The sequence below is a fragment of the Mesocricetus auratus genome, unplaced genomic scaffold (assembly GCF_017639785.1).
Source record: "Mesocricetus auratus isolate SY011 unplaced genomic scaffold, BCM_Maur_2.0 contig_11558_pilon_obj, whole genome shotgun sequence".
NCBI classification, from domain to species: Eukaryota; Metazoa; Chordata; class Mammalia; order Rodentia; family Cricetidae; genus Mesocricetus; species Mesocricetus auratus.
Window position 1 is genome coordinate 37,645 of NW_024432268.1, and position 12,555 is coordinate 50,199.

The 12,555-nt window shown below is 39.3% G+C and overlaps 1 protein-coding gene across 1 annotated transcript; it reads right to left on the minus strand.

Annotated features, from left to right (window-relative positions):
* Nucleotides 1-3,666: 3,666 nt before the first annotated feature.
* Nucleotides 3,667-11,688, minus strand: LOC121138318. Its single transcript, XM_040741048.1, has 2 exons — nucleotides 11,579-11,688; nucleotides 3,667-4,455 (listed from the first exon to the last, which is right to left on the minus strand). Exons 1-2 carry the CDS (start codon nucleotides 11,608-11,610, stop codon nucleotides 3,783-3,785), a joined length of 705 nt encoding a protein of 234 aa, XP_040596982.1. The 5' UTR covers nucleotides 11,611-11,688; the 3' UTR covers nucleotides 3,667-3,782.
* Nucleotides 11,689-12,555: the final 867 nt, after the last annotated feature.

The window sequence follows — 12,555 nt, forward strand, 5'->3', positions numbered from 1 at the left end:
ATCAGAATAGAAACTCACTAAAGAGGTGTAAAGTGTAAAAGGTTGATCAGCATTAAAAGACAATTTTATAATGCCAATTAGAATAGAAATTGAATTAGTTACAACTATTTGGACTCACCAAGACAGGAGAGATAATGGAGTATTTGCTCTCAATTTATTAAATGCAAATGGATTAGAGATTACTGTTTTTCTGTATATACTGTATAGAGTTATTGTACTTACTGTATTGTTGGGGAAGTCCTGTGCATTTGTCAATAAAGCACTGTCTAGCCAATAGGGAATCTAGATAGGAGGGACTAGGAGTCCAGAAGGACTGTGGGTAGGAGAAAGATAGGAGATTCAAGATGTAACGCCATGGGGTAGGAGCCTGGAACTATTCTCCCATAAGAGACATACTTAGATTAACATTTATGGGGTAATTACTTAAAGCAGAGCTAGCCAGTAAGAGACAAGCAAGGCCAACAGCTTCATAACTAATATAGCCTCCTGTGTGTTTATTTGGGACTGATGCGGCTCTAGAACCAGGCTGGCAGGAAGGCTTCTCTCAAGGAAAAAAAGCTTCTCTTTAAAGAATGGTGTCAGAGCGGGATTGAACTTCCACGTAGAATGACAAAATCCTTAAAGGAATTTTAGAAACAGAAGAACAGAGAGAAACACATATTTTTGGTAGCAGCATTTTTCTCAGGTGGGCTCTGTTTTGCTAGCCACAAGACGAGATTCACGCGGCTCGCTTAATGGAGTCTTCCTGACTCGGCATAAAAAGAAAAAAAAAAAAAAAACAAAACAAAACAGCAAGGTTGTTTTAAGAGACTCTGCTAACGATTGAAAGGTGTGTACGTACAGCTGGAAGTGGTAGCATTTGCTGGATGTCAGCATGGACTGAGGCGGTAAGCTGGAATCAGGCTTACGCCCGCCATCTTGGAAACGGCAGTTTAAACAGCTGCGGTTTTAACAGATAAGACACGTGGCCAGAAAAACATAGAGATTTACAGTAAACTCAGACTTGGATGAAGAAAAACCTCTAAAGGTTTACAGTGTGTTTAAAAAAATACGTAAGATCAAGAGAGAGAGAGAGAGAGAAAAAAACGACAAAGTGGTGAATAAGTAGAGAAGCCCTACAGAAAATTCTGGAACAAAATCTCCAACCCAAGGAAGTTAACTATACCCAGAAAAACATATTAATGGCCTTAACTCTCCCATAAAACAATACAGAATGGATTCGAAGACACAACCCAACCTTCTGCTGCATACATGAAACATACCTCACCCTCAAAGACAGACAATATCTCAGAGTTAAAAGTTGGGAAAAGATTTTCCAATCAAATGGACCCAAGAAAGAAGCTGGGGTAGCAATCCTAATATCTAACAAATTAGACTTTAAAAAAGTTCAATCAAAAGAGATGAAGGAGATCATTAAATACTCATCACAGGAGATATCCAACAAGATGAATTTTCAGATTTGAACATCTATGTCCCAGATACAAAGGCATCCATGTTAGTAAAAGAAACATTACTAAAACTCAAATCACATATAAAGCCCCATACACTTACAGTGAGAGACTTCAACACCCCAATCTTACCACTAGACAGGAATACCAGACAGAAACTCAACAAAGAAGCAAAGGGTCTAATAGAAATTGTGAGCAAATTGGGATTAACAGATATCGATAGAACATTCCATCCACATAAAAGAGAATATATATTCTTCTCACCATCACATGGAACATTCTCAAAAATCTACCACATACTTGCCACCATATCAAACCTCAGCAGGTACAAAAGAATTAGAATAACTCCATGCATCTTATCAGACCACCATGCATTAAAATTAGAATTGAACTACAACGCAAATTACAGAAACCCTACAAACTCATGGAAATTGAATAATGCACAATTGCCCCCATTCCTGGGTCAAAGAAGAAATAAAAAAAAGAAATTAAAGACTTCCTAGAATTCAATGAGAACGGAGACACAACATACCCAAACTTATGGGACACATTGAAATAAGTGCTACGAGGGAAGTTCATAACTTCCCACATGAAGAAACTGGAGAATAGTTAGAATGGAGAATTATCAGCACAGCTGAAAGCTCTAGAACACAAAGAAGCCAACTCCCCAAGGAATAGGAGACACCCGGAAATAACCAAAGTGAGGGCTGAAATCAATAAAGTACAAACTAGGAAAACAATACAAAGAATCAATGCAACAAAAAGTTGGTTCTTTGAGAAAATCAACAAGATAGACAAACCTTTGTCCAAACTTCCCAAACAGCAGAGAGTGAACATGCAATTTAACAAAATCAGAAATGAAAAGTGGGACATAACAATGAACTCTGAGGAAATTCAGATAATCATCAGGTCATCCTTTGAAAACCTGTACTCCACAAAAGCAACAGGATAGATAGCCTTTAGTTCCATTGTTTTGGCCCTCCCACCCTCATCCATTATTACCTATGGCAGCTGGGACTGTGGTCACAAGAGTGGAACATCTTGCACTGACCCTCAGATGCTGCAATACATGAAAAATTATCCAGCCATGAGGACATAAGAGCAGGAGAGTTGGGCATCTCCCTATGGGAGAAAGCCCTGTGCCTTTCCTGGGAAAAACAGTAGAGCTGGACCTGGGGATATGAGTGAGGGGGACCTGGAGCTGAGGGCCACAGAGCAGGAGAATTTTCCATGTTCCTTGCTAAAAGCAGCAAGAGTGAGCTAGTGTAAATAGTGCTTTAAAGCTTTTGTTGTTTTGCGTGGAAATCCAATCCCACTCCTGACAACCATTCTGTTATTTTGCGTGGAAATTCATGATCCCACTCCTGATCACCATTCTGTATATAAAATTTATGAAAAAAATTAATTAGTAATGTAAAAATAAATCCAGGTCTTCCCTGATTAAACCTGAACACCCAAGGGTCTCCAGACAGAACTGTGGTTATTTTTCTTTGTTTATGGATCACCTGCCTTAAAAACCTTCTTTCACTTGGAATTTGTAATGCTTACATTTGCAAAAGGTGTTGGAGTACACTGCATTTCAGGCTACAGATCAACATGTTCTATGAGCTATCTGAGCTCAGCACAATATGGAGAATATTTTTCTCAGCAGTTTTCTTTCTCTGTCTAAAGTCATGTGAAGAGTGTCTCTAGGTCCAGGTACCTGACTTTATTTAGAGGAAGACTTTATACAGAGTGCCTGTAAACTCTGTATGACTATGCATGATTTTACACCTTTCTTCCCGTGTGCCCTGATATTTGAATTGGTACATCATGAATGTTTATCTTTCCTGAACTTTGTCCAAATATGCAAATTAGGTATATTCTCATGGATGATTTTGTCCTCCTCCTCCCCAATGACTCAAGTTATATAAGTTAGCCCATTGCTTACATAAATGAGTTGTCTCTCCCAAGCTGAATCCTGGACGTTCTTTCCACCATGCTCATAGCTATCCCTAGCATGCTTGCTGCTTCTGCTTCCTTTTCCCTCACATCTCTGTGACAAGGCACTCACAAGGAAAACTGAGACCAACAACATGCTTTTCACCATTATTTTCACCAATACTGCTTGTTGGAAGTGTATGAAAACATAATTATGGCCTTCAGGGTTTAGCATGTCAAAACATTCAAAGAAAGGAACACTTTAGGCATACAGAGTAGGAAGCTTAGACATTCCCAGGGAATGAAATTGATGCTTTATTGAGAATGAGTTGATAACTACAGAAATTTTGTGTATGAATAGAAAGTTTTTCAAGCAACATTGTGTCACATGCTGCAAATGCAGGAGGTCTCATTTCAGGCCTCTTGATTTGCCACTAGGCAAGCACCTGGGGCCTTAACCTGACTCTGTAGTTTCAAAGAGCTTATCTCAGAAAGAAAGAACATTACACCAAGGAATGACATGGTGGCTGTCAGAACACCTGTTGGGAACACAGCAGTATAGTGTTTTCCTATCACAGCTTCTTTTTTAACCGGAAAGTCGGGTGGAAAGTCAAGAGTGGTTTGGCCATAATGATCTACAAAGTGGTTCCAGCTCACAGAAACACATGTGAAGAGGCTGCTTACACTCAAAACTAAGGCACAGACCTTGTAGCAATGCATCTGCAACTCCACAAACGGGTCTTTCATACAGCTGATCTTGATGGCTATTGCACCAAAAATTAGAACTATAGGCTTCATCAAAATGGCCCATATTATCAGGGTTTTTGCATACTGAAATTCAGGGGAAATGGTCCAGGTGGAATCGATAGGGGTTTGCACCAACATCTTGATTACAGTCCCTGAGACATTAAACTCTTGAGGGTAATGAGCTTTCCACAGTCCAAAGGACACAAATTGCACGATCTTGTTGTTGAATTCCCACAGGCGCCAGCTTTGGCTACTTGCAATGACTATTTCAAACACCAACGCTGATAGGCTGCTAAGTATTCCTCTCAGCTTCAAGATGTACTCCATTGTGTTGGCAAATCTGAAGATGAGATTGAATAAAGGTCTTGTCAAGTCAGTTACACAAGGGAACATGGAAATCAAAATCAGGTGTGATTTACAGAGCAATAAGCTCTCCTACCTTGTTCCTGCTGTCACATAGTTTTGTTCAAGTAGATTATCTATATATGAGGCCTCATCATACTATAGATAAGAGTATAAGAAGTCCAAAACTCCATGATTATAGCACAAATTCTCTGTGTAAAATTTTGTTTAGCACCCTTAAGTGAAGAGTAATAGAGAAAATGTGGTACATTTACACAATGGAGTAATACTCAGCATAAAAAACCCATGGAATCTTCAAATTTGCACGTAAATGGATGGAACTAGAAGAAACCATCCAGAGAGAGGTAACCCAGTCACAAAAAGACAAACATGGTATGTACTCACTCAGATATGGATTGTGCACATGAAGCAGATGAGTGACTGTGAGTTTGGGAATCAGGGAGGACTCTAAGAGAGATATGCATGGTACACCAGAGAAGGGGAATGGGACATCATATTTGGAGTGGAGTTGGAGTATAGGAGGAGGGAGCCAGCAGCTTTGGTAAAGTTTGAGGGAGAAGAAAAAGGGAGGCTAGGTAATGGGTAAGCAGGAAAGTTGAGTCAGGGGAAGAATAGAGGAGAGTAAGATGAGAGATACCATAATAGAGGGAATCATTAATGGTTTGTAGAAATATCTGGCAGGAATGAAATTCCAGTGATCTACAAAAATGATACTAATTGACAATCTAAGTAATAGTGTATAGGCTACCTTAAATGCCCTTCCCCAATAATGAGATTGACCACTACCTTGTATGCTGTGTTAGAGTCTCCATTCAGTGGATGATGGAAGCAAAGGCAGACACACACAGCTAAACACTGAACTGAAATCCAAGAAACCAGTTGCAGTGATGAACACTGATGAGCAAAGGGGTCAAGACATTGCAATTGAAGCCCACAGAATCAGTTGACCTGAACAAGGGTTTGCTCATGGACACCAGACTGATGGCTGAGCGGCCACCATGGTACTGATCTAGAACCTCTGAGCGTGGGTGTGAGAGAAAAGACCTCGGCAATCTTTGGGGCCTCGTGTAATAGATCAGTATTTATCCCTGGCATCTGAGTGGACTTTGGCAGTCCATTGCAAATGGAGAGATGCTCTCACAGTCTGGACACTGGGAGGAAGGCCTACGCCCTGGCCTGGACTTTGGCTATTGCATATGAAGGGCCTCACTCTCCCTGCAGAGTAGAGTCATCATTGGATTGGGGCTTGGTTGTGTTTGCAGGAGAAAGTGAGGAGAGGAGGGAGAAGGAACTGTGATTGACTTGTGAAGCAAGCATGTTTCTAATCTGAATACATTTTAAAAATAGATTTTCTTACCAGTTTCACTGTATCTGTCAAATGCTGTAAAGTGTGCATTTGTTTATTTAGCAGTTAATACAATGGGCTGTTCATTAAGAGGTCCTAGGTTCAGTTCTCAACACCCCTATGGCAGCTCAAAACTCTTTATAACTATAGTACTGTGAGACGCAATGTCTTCTTCTGGTTGTGTACGTGGAGACAAAACTTCATATAAAATAATTCAATATTTTTGAAAATTTCTATGCAAGATAGGGTGTGGAGGCATTTGCCTTAATCCCAATACTCGGTTTGCTGAGGCAAGTATATCTATTTTAATTTGAAGCCAGCCTGTTCCACAGTGACTTTTAGGATATCCAGGGTTTCACAAAGAAATCCTGTCTCAAAAAATGAAACAAAACCGAAAACAATCTACAACATTTTTTTGTTGTTTCTTTAACCTTTTGATGGGCAGTTTCCTTACACTACTGAATCAAGTATTTTTAAGACTACTTTAAAAATATGTTTCCTTTAAGAACATTTTCTAATGTACAGGGATTATATTTGGATTTGGTGGATCTTGAAATATGAACTCTTCATTTACAGAAAGGTCCTTCCAAATTGAGGTTTTTTGTCAATTATTAATTGATTGTTTATTGTAACTATTACAAAAAATACTCATATATTAAGGCAATAAACATATCACCCATGTGTGAAGTAGAAGTTTGCCACCTTCTATATTTGTGTCACTGAGTGCTATTTCTTCCTGTGAATTCTCAGATTTTATTTATGTATTATGTATTCTATGTACTGCCTGTATGCAAGAAATGAGCAACAGATCACAATACAGATGGGTTTGAGTCACTATGTTGTTGCTGGGTACTGAATACAGGACCTCTAAAAGAGCAGCCTCTGCTTTTATCCTCTGAGCCATCTCTCCACCCCACCATGAGGATTCCAAGGAGGAAGACTCGGCCTTTTTGCTATGAACAACCCTACAGACTCACCAAGTAAACAGGAGTCTCTATGCACTTAGATAAATCATAAGCACTTAATCACATTTGATGATTCAGATTTGTAATACATATTTAGTAAAGATTAATTTTCAAATTGTTCCTATTCTCTTGCTTGAAATTCCTTACTTGGAAGCTTTTGTGAGCAATAACAAAAGCTTGGCGATATTGAAAGGAGTCTTATTCCAGAAAGAAAATTCTGGAAACAGCTGTTCCTCTGGATATATTGAATGATTTTGAATCTTTAGACGGTTTATTTGGCGAGGCTAAACAATCAAATGTAGGAGGAAACAGCATTGGTTTTATAAAGATTTCCCTAAAAGCAATCGGGCGGTGGTGGCGCATGCCTTTAATACCAGCACTCGGGAGGCAGAGGCAGGCGGATCTCTGTGAGTTCCAGGCCAGGCTGGACCGACAGCCTCCAAAACAATACAGGGAATCCCTGTCTCATAAAACCAAAAAAAAAAAGATTTCCCTAAAAACTTGAAGAACTTTGAGGAGACAATATTTACGAAATTATGAGAACTCATGGAATAGTGGAAGTTCTTTCAAACTTTGGTGATCTGTTGATCTGAACTTAATCTAGACAGGGTGAAAAATTTTCAGTGTAAGACCATTGTGAATCACATGATCATCTCACTAGATGCTGAAAAAGCCTTTGACAAAATCCAACACCCCTTCTTGATAAAGGTCTTGGAGATATGTGGGATAACAGGGACATACTTAAACATAATAAAAGCTATATACAGTAAAACAACAGCCAATATCAAACTAAATGGACAGAAACTCAACACAATTCCTCTAAAATTAGGAACAAAACAAGGCTGTCCACTCTCTCCATACCTATCCAACATGGTACTTGAAGTTCTAGCCATTGCCATACGACAATACAGGGGGATCAAGGGGATACAAATTGGGAAGGAAGAGTTCAAACTTTCATTATTTGCAGATGATATGATAGTTTACATCTATGACACAAAGAACTCTACCAGGGAACACTTACAGCTGATTAACAACTTCAGCAAAGTGGCAGGCAACAAGATCAACTCAAGAAAATCAGTAGCTCTACTATATACAGATGATAAAAGGGCTGAAAAAGAAATCAGAGAAACATTACCCTTTACAATTGCCACAAACAACATAAAATACTTGGGGTAATGCTAAGCAAACAAGTGAAAGACCTGTATTGCAAGAACTTTGAATCTTTAAAGAAAGAAATTAAAGAAGCCCTCAGAAAATGGAAAGATCTCCCATGCTCTTGGATCAATGTAGTAAAAATGGCAATCCTGCCAAAAGCAATCTACAGATTCAATGCAATGCCCATTAAAATCCCAGCACAATTCTTCACAGACCTTGAAAGAACAATAATCGAATTTACACAGAAAAACAAAAGACCCAGGATAGCCAAAACAAACCTGTTCAACAAGGCAACATCCAGAGGTATCACCATCCCTGACCTCAAGCACTATTATAGAGCTATATTCCTGAAAACAGCTTGGTTTTGGCACAAAAATAGACAGGTAGACAAATGGAATCACGTTGAAAACCTGGATATTAACCCCCACACGTATGAACATGTTATCATTGACAAAGGAGCTAAAAATATACAATGGAATAAAGAAAGCATCTTCAACAAATGGTGCTGACATAATTGGAGGCTGGCATGTAGAAGAATGTGGATCGATCCATGTTTATCACCATGCACAAAACTTAAGTCCAAATGGATCAAAGACCTCAACATAAATCCAGCCACACTGAACCTCTTAGAAGAGAAAGTGGGTGGTACCCTTGAACGAATTGGTACAGGAGACAGCTTCCTGAACATAACACCACTAGCACAGACAGTGAGATCAACAATTAATAAATGGGACCTCCTGAAACTGAGAAGCTTTTGTAAGGCAAAGGACACAGTAAGAAAGACTAAAAGGCAGCACCCAGAATGGGAAAAAATATTCACTAACCCCACATCTGACAGAGGGTTGATCTCCAAAATTTACAAAGAACTCAAGAAGCAAGTCACCAAAACATCAAAGGATCCAATTAAAAAGTGGGATGCAGAACTAAATAGAGAATTTTCAATAGAGGAGTCTAAAATGGCTAAGAGGCACTTGAGAAAGTGCTCAACATCCTTAGCCATCCGGGAAATGCAAATCAAAGCAACTCTGAGATACCATCTCACTCCTGTCAGAATGGCTAAAATCAAAAACACCAATGACAATTTATGCTGGAAAGGATGTGGTGAAAGGGGGACACTCCTCCATTGCTGGTGGGAGTGCCAACTGGTTCAGCCACTTTGGAAATCAGTATGCAGATTCCTCAGAAAAAAGGGAATAAACCCACCACAAGACCCAGCAACTCCACTCTTAGGCATATATCCAAAAGATGCCCATTCATACAACAAAGATTTCTGTTTCACTATGTTCATAGCAGCGTTATTTGTAATAGCCAGAACTTGGAAGCAACCTAGATGTCCCTCAACCGAAGAGTGCATAGAGAAAATGTGGTACATTTACACAATGGATTACCATTCAGCAGAAAAAAAACAATGGAATCCTGATATTTGCAGGCAAATGGATGACACTAGAAGAAAGCATCCTCTGTGAGGTAACCCAGTCACAAAAAGAGAAACATGGCATGTACTCACTTATACATGGATTTTAGATATAGATCTGGGGAGTGCCAGCCTACAATCCCAAGGCCAGAGAGTCTGGGAAACAGAAACTTCATTCAGTGGCTGATGGAAGAAGAGGCAGACTCCCTTGGTTAAGTACTGAGCTGAACTCAAGAAAGCCAGTAACAGAGAGGGAGGACTGATGACCAAAGGGATTAAGACTGGGCTGGTTTAACCCAAAGAAACAGCTGACCTGACAAAGGTTAAGTCTTGAATCCCAGGCACCAGCCTGGGAATGCAGCATGAGACTAATCAAGACCCTGTGAATATGGGTGTCAGTGAGAAGGCCTAGGTAATCTATTGAGCCTTGGGCAGCAGATCAGTACTGATCCCAAGTATACACACGGACTTTGGACTGCCATCCAACAATGTGAGGTGCACTCTCACCCTGAACTCTTGGGGGAGGGTCTAGGCCCTGCCCTGTATGAAATGACAGAGTATGGACACCCCCATGGAGGGCCTCACCCTTCCTGGGGAAATGAGGGGATAATGGGGGGGGTTGGGGGGATGGCACGGGAGGAGGGGAGGGAAAGGGAGTGTAACCTGGACCTGACTTGTGAAGCAACTCTGTTTCTTATCTAAATTTAAACTGAAAAATAAATAAAAAAAGAAAGACAGGTGGGAGCTGGGAGAAGATTTACAAGGTGGGAGACAAGTAGGACAGCATAGGGCATGCATTCCAGTCTCCCTGGGGAATGAGGGGATAATGGGGGGGTGGGGGAAGGGCACTGGAGGAGGGGAGGGAAAGGGAGAGGGACCTGGAGCTGACTTGTGAAGCAACCTTGTTTCTTATCTAAATTCAAACTGAAAAATAAATTTAAAATAGACCATTACGAATAAAATATAATATTTTATAGTAGTACTATATCCTTTACAAGCATATGGCTATGGTTGTTTCAGTTTAACTTTCACTGTAAATGAATTGGTGTTTTGCCTTCATGTATGCATAAGGATGTTGTATCCTGTGGAACTGGCCTTCAAGCAGTTGTGAGGTACCACGTGGTTGATAGAAATTGAACTCATTTCCTCTAGAAGAACAATCAGTGCTTTCAAACCCTGAGCCATCTCTCCAGCCTACTGTTGTTACCTATGAATTTTAATACTTAGTATTCATAGCAAAATAAAGAGTTTACAATATCATATTAAAGGTGATGCTTATTTCAGCATGATTTTGCAGTGCACTAGTATGACAAATACCTTATAAAAGAGCAATAAGCTGAGGAATGCCTAGAATAATTACATTTCAAAATTTTGGAAATGAACATTGTAAACAATCTGAATTCACATATAATGTCTACTGAAAGAACAAAGCAAAATGACAAATGTTTCACATGGAACACCCAGTAACATGATGTCACAATTATCATATATATATATATATATATATATATATATATATATATGTTTGTTCTGTGCCACATAATTAAAATCTGTATGGAAAGCATGAGAGATATATTTTCCCATCATTACTCACAAATTCTTCAAACTTTCCCTTTCACAAAATTTGTTTCATAATGTTTTAATATTTAAAGTATCCTACCTTAGTGAATAAATATTCTCTCTTGCACCAAATTAAAATATATATGAACTGCATGCTAAAACTAATTAAGAAAACTTCTATTTCATATCTTTGGTTGTAGTCTTAATTTCCATGAAAATCTATGCCCTGAGGGATACCATTTAGTCCTTGAGCAGAACGGTAGAAGGCTAAGGCATGTAATCAATGACATTGCCACTCATAATGCCACTTCTTGCCAGAAACCATCCCCTACTAGCTACTCAGTTCTCTATAGTCTCTGTGGAATGTGCTTCCTAACAGGGAAAAGAAAGTAGCTGTTCTACCAGGGAAGTTGCATCAGCAACATGAGTTTACAAATGGTAGTGACTTGAAACTACCTGCTGAAAAGCTCTTCTTTGACATACAGATACAATGCCTTTTGTAGCACAACTACAATTCGGGTAGAGAATGTTGTTGTAACAGACAAATGGGCTAGCTTGGCAGGATGTGTTTCTGTCCTTGTGTGAATCCCATGGAGGAGATACATGTAGTTCAGAGAGATCCCATTAAAAACCCTCCATGTACCCGACTTTCAGTTTTTACCTTGGTATATCATGGATGGTGAAGAGATCCATTTTAAAGAAGCCAAGATCGTGAATATCTTCTAAATAATAAGAAGCATTGACCCGACAGGTAATCCCATGAGAGATGAATCACCTTCAGCAAAAGAAGTTTTATTAGGTAGGTATTAGAGTACACAACAGTATGTCACCGACAAACCCCTGATCCACACAAGCCGACCCATTCCTCTTCTCTGCTTTGCTTCATTAGAACTTCATTTACAAATTTTAGCCATATCAGGCCACCTGATATTACCATCCCTCCAGTGAGATCCACACAATCATTATCCCATTTTATAGACAGGAAACCAACATAGAGTTTCTAATTCACATGTTCAACTACAGAATTCCACACAAGTATAAATGTCAGTGCAGACTTCAGAACCACTTAGACATCCAGAGATTCTCAGCATTTATGATATTCAGAAGGATTTACTCACAAGGAAATCATGGCAAATAATTGATTAATCATATATCAGTGGTATCTTTGTCCTTCTTTGTCCTGTAAAATGAAATGAGATTCATAAAAAATATTAGAAAACATAAATTACTTGCCTCTGTCTCTTCTATGAAGTTCGAATGTCAGTGACTGCCTAGTGTAAGAATAATGACTATAGATATTCTCATGTTTCCATGACTACCAGAGATGAATGGCAGATTATGACCAAAGAAACAGTGTCGTGAAACACAGTCTTAAAGGACCACAGCAGTCAATTTTCCTGTCATATGTGAAAAGGTTTAATGGAAAAAATAACCTACTTAATTTTGCATAATGTTTGTATCCTCATATGTTACGTTTTATCAAGATTTTCCCATTAAAGACAGTTTCCATTTCTTCTGTTTCCCTCACCTCTAACCATCCAACTGCCCCTGCAGGTGTTTCTCTCTCTCTCTCTCTCTCTCTCTCTCTCTCTCTCTCTCTCTCTCTCTCTCTCTCTCTCTCTCTCTCTCTGTCTGTCT